We start from the raw sequence: 19737 nt of genomic DNA, 5'->3' as shown, positions 1-19737 counted from the left end.
TGGAGCAGTGGGATACGAATCGGTGCCCATATGGGAATCCCGGCACTTGCAAGGTGAGAATTTAGCCATTGAGCCATTGCACTGGGCTGTTACATGTCATTTTTATCAATGCTTCAATAACTGTTGCGATAATAATGCATTAGTCTATTACAATAAGCTTTTATGGTTCTACATTTAAGGTGAGTCTATAATGGTTTTAATTTGAGTTGGAGGCTCATGCATCTCCATTCTACTGTGCATCAAGCCATATTTTGATTAAATCTTTTCACACATCTAGAAATTTAAAAACTCTGAGTAGATTGAGTCCATTGATCTACAAAACATGAATTTGTGTCTTATTACAAGGATACAAAGATGGCCCAGCATTAGAATACTTGTTAACATGATTTGTTGGCTTACTTTTTAGAAGAAATGTGTTAGTAGAATAGATTCTCAGGATCACAACAAGCACATCAGATAATAAGTACTGCTATATAACTCCCATCAATTCTCATGTTAATGCAATACTAACAGATTCCACATAGTTCATAGATGCAATTCTAAGAATATGATAATCTCTCTTCCTCTTTCTTTTTTTTCTTTTTTGTTCTCTTTTCTTTTTTCTTTCTTTCCTTTTCTCACTCTTTCACCCTTCTTTCCTTCCTTCTTAACATCTTGAGATAAAATCTTAATATTTATTTTTTAGTTTTTAATGCATTCAATATAGCTTAAAGATATAATTCTAAGAATATAATATTTCCTTCTTCCCTTCTTCTTTTCTTAAATCATATGCTCATGGCAATATATTCCAAAAATAATAAAATTGAATAGTTATCTTTATGTTGAAGCATAGACAACAATAGTAAGATTAAAAATTAGAGGCAGGCATAAACTTCTTCATGCTGATAAGGATGGGTATTCTTAGGAAATCACATAAGACAATGAAATACTAATGACACTTCCATTACCATCACACAGAGCATTAAGTAACCTCTCCTCCCAGTGACTATGAAACAGCTTTCTGCAGGTCTAAACCAACATAAAAGCTAGAAAACTTGTCAATTGTTTAAATGGCATAGGGTTTTGCTCCTTTGCAGGGGAGTTTTCAGTAATAGTCATTGTGCCTTTGTCTCTTCTTTTGCTCTTGGTCATTGTATTTCTGGTTAGCAAAATTTTCACCTTGGGGCAGGTTTCCAAGCTGTGTCACCCACAGATCTACAATGTGATTTTACTTATTTCAGTTGTACACCACTCTCGGCTTGCAGCCAATTGTGCTACTCCCTCCAGCTAGTTCCAGGTTTGGGTTCTTACATATAAATATTACCAGTGGAGGAAAACTAGGGTACCAACTGAAGAATTGTCAATTTAGCAATATAATAAAATTGTATTATCAGATTAACAATCTAATAAAATACTTAGTGTAATTTTGATATGCAAGAAAACATTTAAAAATCACAACTGTGAATATCTAAAATCTTGCTTTCCAAATATGACAACAAAGCCACATACAGCTATTAGGCACTTTGATGCTCTCCCCACACAGCCACCGTGGCTGGGGCTGAGCCAGGCTGAGGCCAGGAGCCAGAATTCCATCCTAATCTCCCCTGTAGGTTGAAGATGCCCAAGTTCTTGGGCCATGTTCTATTGCATTTCCAGGAGGCAGAAAGTGTGAGCTGTTCTTTCCCATAACCAAAGGTTTCTCACTATAAAACCGCTTTTTACATTTCTCAGTCCTAGTGACATTTATTTGTTTATGTCCGTTTTTTCCTTGTGTTGGTAATGTATTTATCTATTATATCCTGCTTTGTTATACCTTTAAACATTTCTGTTACTGATCGTTACCATCTTCTTAATTTTTTAAAGATTGGGATCACGACATTTAGTGCAGCTGATTTCCTCTGTCTTCATTACCCCCTGTGCAGATGTAGCTCATCTTTTCTGGTTCCTAATGCCATGCACACCTGTTGACTTCTGCTGTCCATAGAAGCCATGATTCTCTCCCAAGAGACGTTCTCTTTGTGTGGCCAGAGGGACCTTCTGATTTTTGGAGCAACTTTGATTTCAAGGTGTCAGGATTCTGTGACATTGTCTTGATCCTTCTGCCCTGACACCTTTGCCAATCATTGTGCATATGCTGTTCTGCCCCAAGGAGAGTGCAAAGAATTCCAAGAAGTCTTTCCATTACCTTGGGAAATGAAGCATGAGGAGCTCCTCTTCTAGAAGCTTCTTATGAAGTTTAATGACCCCTCGAGGTCTCATCTAGGGTTGACTGGCATTGGAGTAATGGTCCTTTCTTACCTCTGTGATCTAAGTGAGGGATACTGTCAGATTTTGTACTCTCCTGCCTACTGATAACATTCTTTCATTTTGAGTAAGAAAATAACTCTTCAGTATGTTATGAATTTTCTGCTCACGTTGCAATTTTTTTTTTAAATTTTTCTCTTCCACAATTACTTTTCTCATGTTAAATGATCCATGTTGGATAATTCCAAGGAAAGCTTTTTTCTTTTTTTCTCATTTTAAAATTATTGTTATTTTATGATACAGTTCCATAAGCTCTGGGATTTCCCTTAACTCTTCTCCGAATACTCACCTCTCTATTGATTTCACCTATTTTATCACAATAATATAGTCATTCATAAACAATCATAAGTCCATCCTTGCAGATATGGACAATAGCAGAGAATCCAGCATCCTATTGTCAAGATATATTTAACATTTTCATTGGGGGTCCATCTCTGATCTGAAAGTACCAATGCACAATGCATTGTATCCTCACATCTGGATATGATAGTCTCCGTTACATAGTTATTATACATCCAATTAAATGAAAAGCCACAAAACAAAATCAACAATAGGGAGAAAAAAAGAAATTAAAAATGCCATGAAGTTAAATAAATAATATGTTCCTGAGTAATTAATGTGTCATTGAAGAAATGAAAAAGAAAATTAAGAATCTTCTTCAACAAAATAATAATCTGTGAGTCGGTGAAGAATTTAATGAGAAAAAGTTGCTTTGAAAAAATGAAACTAAAAGCAATAATATCAAAATCTGTGAGATGTAATTTCTACTGATCTTTTTTGGTGAGATGTGTCTCCTGTAGGAAACAGATGGGTTTTGTTCTTTTTCATCCATTCTACTAATCTATGACATTTGATTGATGAGTTTAAGCCATTTACATTCCGCGTTAAAATGGGCAGGTGGTAATTTGGTCCTGTCATTTTTAGCAATGGGTTGTTCATTGTTTCATTTAGTCTTCTGTTGTTATTTTACTGGGATGTTCTTCACATTTGCCTTTTCAATATTTGCAATTAAAAGCCTTTGTGTGAAGATGAATATTTCATAAATATGTTAAGATATCCATTAAGAAATCAGTGAAATCTATAATCACTTTATATAAATAAAGTAAGTTTTAACAACCCATTTAGAAGGTCAACTGGTTCTGTTCCATGATGTGTCAGACACACTCCTAAACAGAAGGTGTAGGACAACAATCACTACATCTTAAATCATGGGGGTGAATCAAGGGCTCTCAGGAACATAGACTGTTGGATGGAGGTGGTGGTGGAAATAGATGCCTCTGGGTGATAATAAGGCAGAACTTAACATTCTGAAAATGGCCTAAATTATGGCATCATCTTTAGAAATACCACTTAAACATTGACTTGACTATCCTGTGACATTGTAAATCCCTGACTTATGCCACTATCTTGGCTCTCAAGACGTCTTGAAGGTAGTGACTACACAGCTTAGAGGGTTTAACAACATGATTCTATCTGTAGATTTCACCTTTGAACTTACGTTTGGAGTGAGTTCTTACTGATTAATTTTATTTTCTGTGAGCCCTGGTGACACTGAAGCTCACCTGGGAGGTAGCTTTCTTTTTTAAAAAAATTATTTATTTGTTTACTAAAAAGGTTTATTTGTTTTTATTGGAAAGACAAATTTACAGAGAAAAAGAGACAAAGAAAAATATCTGTATCCAATGGCTTGCTTCCTAAGTGGCCTCAATGGCTGGAATTGTGCTCATCTGAAGTCAAGAGCTTCCTCCAGGTCTCCCAAGCAAGTGCAAAGTCTCAAGGCTTTGAAACATCCTCATTGCTTTCGCAGACCACAACAAGAAGTTGAATGGAAAGTGGAGCATTGGGACACGAACCAGTGCCCATATGGGATTCTGGGCATGCAAAGTGAAGACTGAGCTGCTAGGTCATCATGCTGGGCCCCTTAAATTTTACTTTTATTTATTTGAAAGGCAGAACTACAGAGAGAGGTGGACACAGATATATTGGTTTTCTATCCTCAAATGGCTGCAATGACTGGAGCTGGACTGTGTGCAAGCCATCAACTAGAAATTCCTTTCTGGTCTCCTACATGGGTACAGGGACCCAAGCACTCAGCCATCTTAGGCCTCTTTTCCTTGGTGCATTAGCATAGAGCTAGATAAGAAATGGAGCAGCCAGGACTTGAACTTGTACCCGTAGGGGATGCTAGTGTTGCAGGCAGTAGTTTTGCCTGTTATGCCACAGTGCTGGTCCTGGAGTTACCATTCTCTAGCAGCTGCTGATTTCCCTGTTTATTCTCAGTACAATTCTAGCCAGACTCCCCATGTCCCTGTTTCCTTATCTGTTCGTAAAGAACACCATCTGAATACACACAAACCTTGTCTTTAGGCAGACCTCTTATACCTTTGCCTCCCATATAATTGCAGTGTAGTTGATCTTTAGGATACTAACTTTAATCTGTGTATAATGATTTAGCCAAGTCCCTGGTGCAGGTAAAGTCTATGTGTTCCACATAGTTATGATCTTCAGGATGAACCTTCCAATTTTATAGGAGCAAGGGAGTGAAGCAGGCCATGAGGAAATCTCTTAATGAAGCTGAATTGTTCTAATTATCTTCACAGCTCTGCAAGATGTTCATAAACAAACTAATTTGTTGGACTAACCATCTGGGCTCTTGTCATTTGCAAGTGTTCACAGTATACTAGGCGTGAAACCAGGGACCCAGAGATAGAGAATTTTACTACAAGGAGTTTCCCATTAAACCTAGTTATAGGAAATGCAATGTCATACAGAGATAGAATGTCAGCAAGTGAATTTTATATGTTACTGGAGAGAAATATTAATAGATATTTGAATATAAAATACGTAACATCAACAACATGGAAGGGTTACATCAGTAGTGTCATTAAACTTGAAACAGAAAACAAAATGTGATTAGAAAAGGATGAAGACACAGTTGCAGAATTTATGAAGACTCCCATCCAAAGAAACAGTCATTGTATAGAAGAACATCTCCTCCTATTCTCCTATTATATTTATCTTGAAGATGTATAGTGAATAGTTAATTCTGATATGCCTGGTGTGGTGTTTGACATACAGCGGGCACTTAAACACGTTATCACAATTACTATCAGTGGATTCTAAATTAATGAAAATACAGATAGAAGGTTGCATTGTTATTTAAAGAATTAGTTGGTATTAGCTCTATAATGGCATTGAATAAATTATATTTAGATCTGTGCATAAGAAGAAAGGTTGGATTCAATAAGTTTTCGAGGAAGCACCTTTCTTATTAGTGATGATCAGAGTTTCTTGTACATGGAAGGCAGAGTGACAAAGAGAGGGAGAGACAGAGAGAAAGATAGAGACCTTCCATCTGTTGGTTCGTTCCTCAATGATTGTCCAGATTGAAGCCAGAAGCCTGGAACCCTCTTCTGGTGGCCCACATGGCCGGCAGGGGGACAAGTAATTGTACCATTACCCTATTTCTTTCTTCCCAAGTGCATTAGCAGAAAGCTAGGTCAGAAAGTGAGCAATCAGAACTGGAAGTCCGATATGGGATGTCAGTGTCACAGTGGACACAGTGGCTGAACCCGCTGCATGGCAATGCCAACCTCTTCTTTCTTTCTTTGAATTTTCTCCATAACTTACTGAGTTTGGTGCTATGATTCCCAACTTGTAGATTAACAGTTGAACTACAGAGAGAAATTTGCCTCTTTTTCAAGATTGCAAAGCTAGAATTCACATCTAGGCCAACTGGCACTAGAATCTGTGCTCTTGTGCTAAACCTAATAATGGCCTTTGTTTCCTGGTTAACTACAGGCAGCTAAATAACATTGTTGACTGAGACAAAATAGAAACTGTTTTGATTTAGGAGTTATATATCCTTGAGTTTATTTTGCTTGAAAACCAGAGAGAAAAAGAGAGAGAGAGAGAGAGAGAGAGAGAGAGAGAGAGAGAGTTCTTTCATCTGCTGATTTGCTTCCAAATGAGCACCAAGGCCAGAGGTGGGCTGGTCTGAAATTGGGAGCCAAGAGCTTCTTCCAGATCTCCCATTTTGGTGCAGGGGCCCATGGCCCTTGACAAGAGGAAATTCTATCTTTGATAGAGGAGCTAGCAGCCTAACTCACAATAGCTAGCATAAGGAAATGATTTAGATATGCTTTATCTGATGACTGGATAAGGAAATTATGATATAATACATGATGGAATACTACTCAGTCATAAGAAAGAATGAAATCCTGTCTTTCACAACAAAGAGGACACAGCTTGAAACCATCCGACTTAGGGAAATAAGACAAATATCATTGTTTCACTTATTGTTTTTTTAAATACAGAGTACAAACAGTGTAAACAGTGGTTTCTCTATCTACTACCTGTTGAATTTTTTTATTTGGTGGAGGGTTAATTTTGTGATTATAAAGTGTATTGAAGTATGTAATTGTTAAAAGTAAAAGAAAATAAGAAAAGAAGGAGGAAGGTAGGTGGGAGTTAGGGAGAGAGGAAGGCAAAGGTTGGAAATATAATGCCCTTATATCTGTGTGTATGAAATAAGTGAAATGTCTTCCCTTTATATAAATAAAAAATAAAATAGTATTTATATTGTTTACCGAGGTTTTTAGTGCCATTTTAGCTTATGCACTTAAACTAACACCTTTATTTTCTCATTTTAGTCCTAGCTATGGCTTGCCTGATGTCATTCTGTACTGCCATTCAATTGCCACTAATTGTCCCTGAGCACTCTTGCTCCCGTGTGTTGGGGTCATACTGACTTTTGCCCTTCCTGACTTTTGCCTATGACTTTTGCCTCTCACTTTGAACTCTAAGTGGACTGTCAAAGTCCATCTCTAGGCAGCTGTTTGCGATCTACCCCTCCTGTCGGTAATTTTACCTACACTTTGTTGAAGAGGTGAGCACTTGTTGTCTTCTAGATGATTATCTCAACTCACTAGGCTGAATATTCCATATAGAAACAGTTGAGTTTTCTTTTATTCTTTTATTCTTTTGAATCTTGTACTCTTCCTTGAAAACCTTTATCATGGTGATGAATCATTGAACTGTGTGGTCCTGTACTTTGTCAATTCTCATGATTGTCAAAAACGATGGTTACTCTGTTCTTTTTCATTGCCCTTATTTCTGTTTTTGAGTTGAGACATCTTGTGACTTAACAAAATGCCTCTGAGATGAAGACTTTGTGCCAAGGAAGCAGAGCCTAAGTAAAGGCCATGCCAAGGAAAATAGCTTGCCAGTTCCTCCTGGGCCACCTCCCAGACACTGGTTTTGTCTCTGCTTTAATTTGTGTCTGGAGACAAACAGGAAAGATTTAATGAAACATTTGAATCTCAAGAGAGGGCAAACAGAGGACTTGAGTCTTACTGCAATTTCTGAGTAGTGTTTCTAAGTGGCCCTCTTGATAATGCAGATCAAAACTTGATGTCTGCCAGGGTATGGCTTCTGATGCCAATGTGACTGAAGAAAAGAAAGCCTGACTCCCTGTGGACCACACATTTTGAATCCCTTCCCTCTGAGTTAGGGTTTTGTTAGGAAATCATGTGAGCAATTGATTTTCCTCAGAGGCCACATTAGCTGCTGACAGGGGGATACCTCAGAGGCCGACCTTTCCTAGCAGTGATTTGTGCTTGCTCCAAAGAGACTTGTACTGGATATAGAAACCAGTAGGAAGAGACTTTTCTCAAATATTTGCATTGTTGTTTTTTTCAGTTGGAAATGAACAAGGACCAGGGTGAATAATGCATCCTAACTAGCTGGAGCAGACATGGAAACAGAAAGAGTAAGTGAGATGAGTCCTTAACAGAACTGACTGTAAGGTTTTTGAAGGTCATATGGTAGAGGACCTGACTTTTAGGCAGCTAAGGCATTCACTCTGTGCATGTATGCAGGTGTGTAATGTGGGAGGGGAAAAAGGACATAGATGTTTTCATGAAGTTACTTGGCATCATAACTAAGCAGGCATGGGAAGGCAGCAAGATATCCAGATTGGGGCATAATGCTTTCCCCTTTTCTTTTTTTGGTGGCCTTTAACATTTTTTAAAAGAGATTTATTTATTTATTTATTTGAAAGGCAGATTCACAGAGAGAAGGAGAAACAGAAAGTGAGATCTTCCACCCACTGGTTCACCCCTCAAATGGCTGCAACAACTGAAGCTGAGCGAATATGAAGTCAGAAGTCAGAGGCCGGAGCCGGAAGCTCTTCTGAATCTCCTCTAATCTCCCACATTGGCACAAGGTCCCAAGGACTTGGGCCATCGTCCACTTCTTTCCCAGGCCATCAGCAGAGAGCTGGATTGAAACTGGAGCAGCTGGGACACAAACTGGTACCCATATGGGATGCCAGTACTGCAAGGCAGAGGGTTAGTCTGTTTAGCCATTTACTGGACCCTTCCCCTACACTCTTAAGGTGCTTCTCAAAGCAGTGGGAGAAAAATGTTCTTTTAGTGACTAAGGAAAATTATTAGACACACAGAGAGACCAGTCACGCAAGAGGGAGGTGAAATTAAAGTGAAAAAACATTTTTTTTAAAAAAAATTTTTTGGTTCATGCTCAATTCAGATCTGCAGATCAAATTTCCTTTATCATTTCACCGATTGGTCTGTCCAACACTAGCTGCCAAAGTCTTACGTCTTAAAGATGATCAAATATCCTCTCTATCCCATTGCTGCAGCTCTGCCAAAGGACATGCTATCCATTAGCTCAAAAGCCTCCTTTAGTTTTTAGGTATTAATAACTTGCAGTGCTGGTGATTATGTTTGTTTATTTAATGTTGTACACTTGCTGAGTCAGGGCTGTTGGAATAGCCATGTGATGTATGTGAAATCTCTTCCCAGGTAAACTGTGCTTCTGTGTTTTGTTCTCAGTGACAGTTCCATCATCAACTAGGTGAGCCACTTTTCATGTGTGACTCTAACTTTTTGAGTCTTCTCATTCATAGAATTAGGATAAGAACAATTCTTACACCACAAAGTAGCCATAAGAAGTAAACGGGATGATTTCCAAATCAAGTAGAATAATATCTAACTATATGGTTTCAATTATTTATGATAGTAGCAGCTCTTACAAAATCTAATTTTGCTAAATGCAGAGGCTTTCCGTTTTCTGTGACACACAATGCTAGGTCAAGGTTAAAACCCCAGCATGGCTTGACTTTTGTGATTGTTCATTGAATTTGGTGATTTCTTAGACATTAACCATTTCTGTTTTAACAGTTCCACAAAAATAAAAGTGACCACTTAGAAATATATACAATGGTTTTGCTTTTACAAGATGCTTCACATCTCATTTGACAATTTTGTTCCATGAAAAACCCATTGAGCAGTTATCATGTGGTGAATTCTGGGGCAGTATAGACATGATAAGTCAGACTTGAGAGAAACTTCTTCGGGCTGGCATGCTATAGTGGGTAAAGCCATTGACTGAAACTTTAGCATCCCATTAGTTTGTGTCCTGGCTACTTCAATTTGCATCCACCTCCATGTTAACGGCCTGAGAAAAACAGTGGAACATGGCCCAAGTGTTTTGACCCCTACCACCTACATAGAAGACCTGGATGAAGCTCCTGGATCCTGAGACCATCTGGGGGATGAACCCGTGGATAGGAGAGCTTCACCTGTTTTTATCTGTATCTCTTTCAAACAAATATATCTTAAAATAGGAAGAGACTTAAGGTACAGCTTTACTTGAGGTCTGAAAGTAGGGTGGGAGTTGGGAATTGTCTCAAAGGTGGGAAGGGGAAGATAATCTATGCGGAAGGCATTGCACAAAAGAGGATCTGACAACAATTACTCAGTGTGACTGAAGAATAGTGTGGCACAGTGAGGTATGTTCACGCAAGTGAGGATCTGAAAGGTAAGGAAGCAAACAAAGATGGTACGGAGTTCACCGCCAACATGATGAAGAGTCTAAATAGTACCCTATCCGTGAGGGGGCACCTTAACAGACAGTTGAGATGTAATTAAGTCACAGCTTTAGGAACATTATTATGGCCACAGCAGGGAGCAAGAAGCCAATCTGAAGGCAAGAGATTAGAGTTCGAAAGGAGGCAGAGCTGTGGTCACAGACCAAAAAGAATAGAGCTGTGAGACGGACAGTTTCTTGATAGGCAGGATCCCGGCTACTCCTTTTGGAGGTGTGGAGAGTTTTTGGTTCACAATGACTGACGAAGTTCATACAGCCACTGAACAACAGAGGTGGCAGAGGATGTACTTCTGTCCCAAAAATGTTTCCCTGCACCTGCTTTCTTGACATATGCAAGGTGACTCTATGTAAGACTTTCTCTGAAGGCAGGGACTAGTGTCAGTTATCTATGAAGCCTGACAGAAACACTGGACATGTTTTGTGTATGGTACATATTCAATAAAAGCAAACTAGAAGTAATGGTACATCCTGGCTGCGGCTTTTGAATATGCTTCTTCTAGATCTCGCAGGAGTCACTGGCTTCATGGCAGAGAAATCTCACCATGGTGACTGAATTCCTCCTCATTGCATTCACTGACTGCCCGGAGTGGGCGCTGCCTCTCTTCCTCCTCTTCCTCTTGATCTATCTCGTCACGTTACTGGGGAATTCGGGGATGATTGCTCTGATTCGTGGGGATCGCCGGCTGCACACACCCATGTATTTTCTTCTGAGTCATCTGTCGTTCATGGACATCTGTTACTCATCCGTTACTGTTCCTCAGATGATGGTGGTGCTGTTGGAGCATGGGGCCGCTTTATCTTACACTCGCTGTGCTGCTCAGTTCTTCCTGTTCACTTTCTTTGGTTCCATCGACTGCTACCTCCTGGCCATCATGGCCTATGACCGCTATGTGGCCGTGTGCCAGCCGCTGCTTTATGTCACCATCATGACGCAGAAGGCTTGCTTCTGTTTTGTGTTTGGGGCGTACACTGCCGGCCTCTTCAGCGCATTGGTGCGGACCATCTCTGCCTTCACCCTCACATTCTGTGCAAACAATGAGATTGATTTTATCTTCTGTGACCTCCCTCCTCTTTTAAAGTTGACCTGTGGGGACAGCTCCACTCAGGAAATAATAATTATTGTGTTTGCCATTTTTGTCATCCCTGCTTGTATGGCGGTGATTTTGGTGTCCTACCTGTTTATTGTGGTGGCCATTTTGAGGATCCCGTCAGTGGGAGGTAGGGCCAAGACCTTCTCCACCTGTGCCTCCCACCTCACTGCTGTATCTCTGTTCTTTGGCACGCTCATCTTCATGTACCTGAGAGACCACGCCGGCCAGTCTTCAGAGAAGGATCGAGTGGTGTCTGTGTTCTACACCACAGTGATTCCCATGTTGAATCCCCTCATCTATAGCCTGAGAAACAAAGAAGTGAAGGAGGCTCTATGGAAAGTTCTCAGCAGAGCTCAGTTGTCCTAAGAATTTCATATGTTGAGAAATCTTGCTCTGTAGGACTTTTCCCAAAAAACCTCAAGGAAACTGATTATTTATGACACTGCATATTTAAATGAATAGTTCATGGTGCATTGTATTAACAAGGAATCCAGAATTATTAACTCTTGAAAGAAGGAAGAAAATGAGGCGGCAACCTGAGAAATGGATGGCTTGAGAGCTATGACTTTCAAGATCAATGACAAAAGAATTTGGAAATAAATCCTGTGTGATTCAGATGGAGACACACCTCATCAATCTGTGATTAGGAAAGATCACACCAGCTGAACAATTTTGTCATTTATTTGCAGCACTTTATCTTCTACAAATGTCAGAAATAATACGTGATAAGCTCTGTATTTAGCATGTAGATTTTGCACTTGCTAATGTTTTGTTGTGTTTACTTCATTATATATATACATACATATATACATACATGTACATATATATAAAACCAGTTCGTTGATTAATCCACCCATCATATCTTCTTATGTTTTAATTCATTTTCAAAGTGACTTGCAGACAAACATTCTTACCCTTCACCCCTTCAGAATTGCATCATCAGTTAGAAATTCATGCATTTACTTAGAATGGTCCAGTTATGGTGGTTTCAAGGCCCAATTTGCAAAGCTGATTGTGCTCAAGATAGTCTTTAGAATCTCCTGGTAGTTCCCTCAACTGCTTCACACAAATTTTTAACGATCCTCAGTAACAGAAATGTCAACACCTATCACCGCTGGAAAAATGGCGTAGACTTTCTTCCTCTTCACTTATCCCAGCTGAGTGCCTATAGTATGACTGTTAACTCCCTGTGTTCTTAACGCCTCTGTCCTCTGCGAGGCAGAGTGTTGCTACAGTCCCAGAACAGGTGGGCAAAGGGGCATCATTCTTTAGTCTGAGTTCTTGTGCTCTGCAATTGGTCACCTGTGACTGAGTCCCATGAATTCTTCTCAGTCTTTGTCTCTATCAAACTCAAGGCATTGGAAGGAAACAGGTGAAGTATATTCATCTTTTTTTTGCATTTTTCTTAAATCCTTATTCTTGAAGCTAAAAATGATTTCTCATCCTACCCCCCTCAGATTACCAAAACAACACAATCTTAGGTATATAAATGATGTAAACAGCTGTGGCAGTGGTATTTTGGGAGTAGCAGTGTCTTACAAACAGAATGATTCAAAACCTGGCCAACCGAAAATGCTGTTTCACACATGAAATTCCAGCAGAAAGGATTTCACATTCAAAGAAGCAAATATATAGATCATAGAAGATTCAAAGTATGTGGAGCCAGAGGAAATTCGTTTTAACATTAAGTGAAATAAAATAAAAGCACATCTTAAATCTTTAAAGACATTATGCTTATTATAGGAGATAGGACACTTTAAGATTTTTTAGAAGTTTATTTCTATTGGAAAGGCAGATCAGATTTATGGAGACAAGGAGAGACAGAGAGAAATCTTCCATTGGTTCATTCCCCAAGTGACCAAAAGGCTGGATGTGAGCCAATCCAAAGCCAGGAGCCAGGAAATTCTTCTGGGTCTCCCACATGAGTGCAGGGTCCCATGGCTTTGGACTGTCCTCTATTATTTTTCCAGGTCAGAAGCAGGGAGCTGGATGGGAAGTGGAGCAGCTGCGACATGAACTGGTGCCCATATGGGAATCCCGGCACTTGCAAGGTGAGGATTTAGCCAATGAGCCATTGTGCTGGGTCCAAAGACAGGGCAGTTTAAAAGCACATTGTAATTTTCCTCAAGAACAGTTTATTCTTTAAAAGTGTATTGCCCTAATATTAAGACTCAGGTTGAAAATTGATAGCTCTACAAAGCGGGATGGTTCATAAACAGGCCATGTTTCAGTTGTATTACTGAAGTGAGGAATATTAACAAAGAAGTTAGAAAGTTTGAATTAGTTACATGAAATTCCCTCCTGGTTGTAAAAGAATATTTGGTCTGTGTGAATAAAGTCAATATGCTGAGGAGTTGTTGGTTCTTTTCCCTAACAACTCAAAAGGGAGTATTAACAGAATGAATTGTCAGGCTTCAGAAAGCAAGCTAATTCTTCCTTCTGACTAAATTCTAAGCAGGTGTGTGAAGATGTTCACTCAAGAAGTGAGGAATAGGGCATAGCAGGCTAATCCTCTGCATGGGGTACATGCATCCCATATGGACACTGGTTCGATACCCAGCTGCTCCATTTCTGATCCATCCCTCTGCATTTGGCCTGGGAAAGTTCAAGTCCCCGGGCCCCTGTGCCCACGTATGAGATGTGGAACAAGCTCCTGGCTTCGGATTAGCCCAACTCTAGCCTTTGTGGCCACTGAGGAGTGAACCAGTGGATGGATATTTCTCTTTCCTCTGTCTCCTTCTTTCTTCTTAATTTGGACTTTCAAGTTAAAAAAAAAAAAATCTTAAGAAAAAAGAACCCAAGCAATAGCAAAAGAAAAGATGTCCTGAAGTCCTAGCTTCAGTATAAGACTCCGCATGCTTTTTCAGTCTATGAAAAGAATCCAGGAACAATTAAAAATTTCCAGTCTACCTATGTATAGAAGGGAACACAAGGTTCAATTAGGAATTAAGAAAATTAGTTGTTAATAGGATGGTTGCTGGATTGTACATGGGTCTTAATATTTCTTTACTTCAATGCCTTGCTTTGAACTACTCAAATAAGCTAAACAGACTCTAAGTCTGTCTCCCAAACAGTGGTTATAAGAGGCAAGGAGTGTCGAGGGTATAAAGGAAATGAAAACAGTGGATACCAAATCAGAATTAGATTGAAACAAAAGTTCCTGGTGTATTGCACAGCATATTAGGGTGACTACATCTCATAATGATCCATTATTGATTTAAGAAAGAGTAAATAAAGGGGCTGCAGATTTACAATCAGAAAGTAACATCAAAGAATAAAAAATGCTAATTACTCTAATTTGGTCAGCTCACATTGTTTATACAAATCGAAATGTTTCACAACAGTCCATAAGCATGGACAACAATCATTACATTGTAGAAAGAAACATGTGATTGTTTTTCCTTAGTTATTTTAATTTCAAAAGTTCTAGTTGAGGGTAAACAATTTGAAAATCTTTTTGAATTATAAATGGAATTATCCCATGATTCAACAATCCTACTTTTGTTTTTTATTTTACTTTTTTTAATTTTGAATTTTGTGGTACAATCCCATAAAGTCTAGGGTTTCCCCACAGCTGCCACACCCCCAAATTCCCACCCTTCATAAGCAGTCATAGGTCCATAAATCTGTTTTTTAGGTGTGCCTCGACATTGCTGGTACAGACAATCCAGCATCCCACTGTCTAGATATGTCTAGCAGTTTCATTGGGAGTCCTTCTTTGATTTGGAAGTACGGATGCATACTGCATTGTCTCTTCACATCTGAATATAATAGTCTCTATTATGCCATCACTATATATTTCCTAAAAATGAGAAACCACAAAACAAAGTAAAAAACAGGTATGAAGTTAAAACAAAAAATTACAGCACCATGGACTCAAAAAATGCACCACTGAATAACCAACACATGGGTGAAGAAAAGAAAACACAAAAGCCTCTTGTATAAAATGATGCCACCATGCAATCCATGAGCCAGTAATGGATTTGACAAGAGAAAAGAAGCTATTTGGAAGAAATGAAAATGAAAACAAAACATCAAAACACATGGGATGCAACAAAAACAGTATGGAAAGGGTTATTGATCTTACAACTTGCATGAAGATTGCCTTAGATGAGAGAGAATATGTGGTATTCTGTTTAATATGTATAATTCTACTACTTCTCCAAAATATGCATAATTTCCATTGCAGCATTATTAACAACTGGTTCCTAAGTTCCTTCTGATGACATCATTCAGGGCAGTTGGATGGAGGCTGTGAAAAACTTGGAGACATTTCATAGGGCAAAATGGAGGAAATGTGTCCCTGAACTAAAAGTCTGAGAGATGTTGGGAGATTGGAAAGACAGATGTACACAGAATTGGGTCGAGATGAATTTACTTGGTTATTTGAATCATCTTTATTTGGGGTCTCTTCTGAATTTCACAGCAGTAAGGAATTACTGGTCAAAATGCTCACTAATTTGGTCTTAAAAAGCTAGAATCTGGCAATCAAATGAATTGATCCAACACCTGCAGCTTTGCTGTTAAGTGTTCACTCTGTTCTGTGAATTGGAAAGTGTGGGTTATCTGGTCAGCAACAACTCTTTTGCTTCTGTCATCTTATGAAAGCCCATTAAAAAAAAATCACAGTTTCAGAATATATGCGAAGTGAGGGCAGGGATACTAATGATGAATTAAGAGGGTAATTTCTGTATACAAGTAAGTCTATTGAAGCCCTTCTGAAACAAATTTTATAGGCACTAGGTGTTCTTAAGCTCTGCATTGGCCTGATATCCATCTGAGTCTTGACGGGGAAAGATAGTGAGCATAGATTCTAGAATAAGAGTTGAGAACATGTTCTTCTTACATCATTCCTGGGGCATCCTCCAGGACGTAAGTCAAAACAGGTATCTATTTCAAGTAGTTCAGTAAGATAGTTTTTTTCTTTTTGGTGATTAAGAGTGGATTATCTCCTGCAGCAGACTCAGAGCAAGTCATGCTTTTGTTTGATCAGCTTTGTCTAGAAAGTCAAAACTTCTTGGGGTTGCAGTGGAAGCTAAATCCATCCCTTCACCAGTGACTCAGTGATGCTTTGTAGAGTAAACAAAGGTCTGGCCAGATGTCCCAGGAACTTTCTATCGCAATATGCTTACTCTGTAACGTGGGTCCTATCTTTATGCCAAGTCCTCTGCTTATTTTTTTCTGAAGGGCTAGAAAGAAGCCATACAGAGATAGAAAGAAGAATTGATTCTAAATTTCAGTCACATCTGTGGACATTAAGCAAAAAGTGTCTAAACTTTTTTTACTGATGAGTACTACTAAGCATGTGTAGTGTATTCACAATTTCTACTATTTGCTATTGATTCTGCTTCTTTCCAAGGGCTGACCATATGGTGATTTAATCATTCAATGATCATTTTGTGATGGTATTTTTTAAACTATTTCTAAAAAATTGAGAATTTTAGTTGAAAAGTAAATAGATCTATTTATGGAGAGTGAGGTAAGTTTGATCTACAAATATATTGTTGAGAGATTTAAGCAGCATAATGAGATAGACTGGCTGAAACCACTAGAAATCTTTTTTCAGGAGGCTGTGATTCAATTTCAATTGGATTCTGCAGGTGGCAAGATTTTATTCTTTTTTGTTGCAACTGAATGAAGCCTCACTGTGTATATAAACCATGTTTTCTTTCTCTATCCATCTGGTGACAGGCATCTTGGTTGATTCAATATAATGGCTATTGTGAGGATGATGTTAGGTGAAATGAGTCAGACACAGAATGACAAATAATGCATGTCCCACCTCGCATGTGGAAACTAAACAAGTTTCTGAAGACAGAACAGTGTGACCATGCTGGAATGGTGGAGGGAGAAAGAGGAAGAGGGAAGATACCTCAAGACAGGTAAATAGAAGGAAAAAGTTTTAGTGTTAAATGAAAATAATGTGGTATGTGTAATTCATAAGAACCCTACATATTTTCTGAGTAAATTGGAGATAGGAACTCCAGGGCTTCAATCATCAAATAAGGACAAGGAAAGTGAAATGCTGATTGCTCCAACTTCACCTATACATTATATATATGTATATGTGTGTGTGTGTGTGTATTTATTGAAATGCCACACTGTACTTCATAAATGTGAGCAGTTATGAGATATTAATAAAAAGAAGTCTTTTAAGTATTTAAAAATGTGGAAACACTAACTAACCTGATTGGATCTTCAAACGTTGAATATAGGTGAGGAGTTGTTGCACTGCACTCCATAAATATGTGTAATTCAAAAAGCTGAAGCAATAACAAACACCATACAATAATAATAAAAAAACAGTTATTGCTGATGGCCTCAACATCCATTTCACTTGGGGATGAGGGTGTGGAGAGTTGTGTTGTTCATGCGATGGGACTGCAACTGTCTCAGATGTGAAGCCCATTTCATCACCAAAAGAAAAGTATTTGTTGTAGGGCAAGGTGCTTCCCTCCTCCGCAGCTCCTAAGGGATCCACCTGGAAAGATGCCATCCCCCAACATATTCCTTTCTCAGTAGGAGTGATTGCTCTTGGGGAAGCTAGTCTGACTGAGACTTAAAGAAACAGATCCTGAGATGAATCAGCAGGATGTGATGCTTGCTGCAATAATTACTGCTTTGCTGTTGGCATTTGAGCCACTTCTAAGCCCCTTTAGAGTTGCCTTGCCCAAAGAAGCATCCTTTCCTAGGAACTTTAGCTTTGTAGAATGTTAGTGAAGAGGTTCTGGGGCCAAACCCTTTTGGGAGATTGTGGGTTAGAGAAAGTTGGTGAGATTTCTTGATGATAAGATTTTGAAGAACCTTTAAGATGCTGATATGCAGTGCGATTTCCCATGTGAGAACCATAGGATGCAGTGATCTCCAGTCTCACGAGAGTGGATGACCTATTTTCCTCCTGCAACATCTACCTTAGACACTTGGGAGAAAGCAGAAGCCTTCAGCCAGAGAGTCTTAAACTTTGTTGCACACTGTGATCACCTGGGAATTTAAGAAGTGCTGGTATCTGGCTCAACACTCATACATCCTGATTTAATTTTAATTGATCAGGGGTGCAGTCTGAGCCTTGGGGTTTTAGAAGCTCCCCAGATGATTCTATTGTCGAGCGAAGTTGGAATACCAGTGCCCTGGAGGCCTCTTGTTTTGTTCCATCTTCTGAATATGCTTAGTTCAGAGAAAGCTGATCTGCTTCTAATGATTTAATTTTTTTGCTACCAAGAAGTTATGCGTTTGTTGGTTTTTAAAAAATTCATAATACACTGAAGCATGAAACTGACCGTATTTCATGTCTTCTGTGAGGAAGGAAGACATGGATAACACTTGGGAAAACACACTTTTCCAGAATATGTCTTTATTGATAAATACTGCACATTCTGTTTCACAGGGGGAAGCTAAAAAAGTTGATTTGAATGTGCAACAGAGACAAACGGAGGCTGAGAAGAGTGAGGAGTTAAAGAGGTTAGAAGGGTGTTGAATAAGGGGTGCCAAAACACAGCCTGTGGGCTTGGTGCAATGGCTCAGGAGCTAAATCCTCACCTTTATGGGTGCTATATGGGTGCCGGTCTGTGTTCTGGCTGCTCCACTTCCCATCCAGCTCCCTGCTTGTGGCCTGGGAAAGCAGTAGATAATGGCCCAAAGCCTTTGGACCCTGCACCCACGTGGGCGACGTGGAAGAAGCTGCTGGCTCCTGGCTTCAGATAGACTCAGCTCCAGCCATTGCAGCCACCTGGAGAGTGAGCCAGTGGATAGAAGATCTTTTTGTCTCTCTTTCTCTCTGTGAATCTACCTTTGCAATAAAAATAGTTGAATATTTAAAAAACAGAACCAAGCAAAGCAAAATAAACAACAAAAACACAAAACAGTGTGAAGGAACAGGTTCTTGTGTTTCGCGGCATAGTCAGGCAGTTTAGTCCACAGAAAGTTTGTATATCTTGTGAAAAGCTTGGAGAAGCTCACGGCTTTCCCATGTAAAGAAAGACAAGGAATTTGAATGTTAATTGACACGATTTGGTTACCGTATGCATCATACACATATTGAAATGTCTTCTCCATAAATGTGTAAACTTATTGCATGTGAATCCAACATAAAACTAATTAAGAAACTACTGTTATATTTTTTAGTTTAGGACACAGCCCAGGAGGAGCAGAGCTGGAGTTCCTAAGAGAGTTCCCAAGGTGCTGCATTTAGATGCAATTTTTATATCAGAGTCAGAATGTCTTTGGATGCTTGTAAACAATGCAGACCCTTTTATTGTTCCCTGAAGGCTAAGGCACTATGTCTGAGTCTGTCTGGGTGGGCACTGCCCACTCACATTTTAACAGGTTCTCACACTGAAGTTTTAAGAACCCATGATGTGTTGGAGGAGCTGTTCATCATTAAGATGTTCCCGAGCTTTCCTGTTGGCTAGTGGCTGATCACATCTGCCTCTCTGACATTTCCTCTCACCATGCT

General features: G+C 39.2%; 1 protein-coding gene across 1 annotated transcript; it reads left to right on the top strand.

The window, feature by feature from the left end:
- The first annotated feature begins 9781 nt into the window (after positions 1–9781).
- Positions 9782–11651, top strand: LOC101525351 (olfactory receptor 9Q1). Its single transcript, XM_012927111.2, has 2 exons — positions 9782–9792; positions 10727–11651. Exons 1-2 carry the CDS (start codon positions 9782–9784, stop codon positions 11649–11651), a joined length of 936 nt encoding a protein of 311 aa, XP_012782565.2.
- The last annotated feature ends 8086 nt before the right edge of the window (positions 11652–19737 follow it).

This window comes from Ochotona princeps, chromosome 4 (assembly GCF_030435755.1).
Source record: "Ochotona princeps isolate mOchPri1 chromosome 4, mOchPri1.hap1, whole genome shotgun sequence".
Lineage (NCBI taxonomy): Eukaryota > Metazoa > Chordata > Mammalia > Lagomorpha > Ochotonidae > Ochotona > Ochotona princeps.
This window is presented reverse-complemented; position numbering and strand designations above follow the sequence as displayed.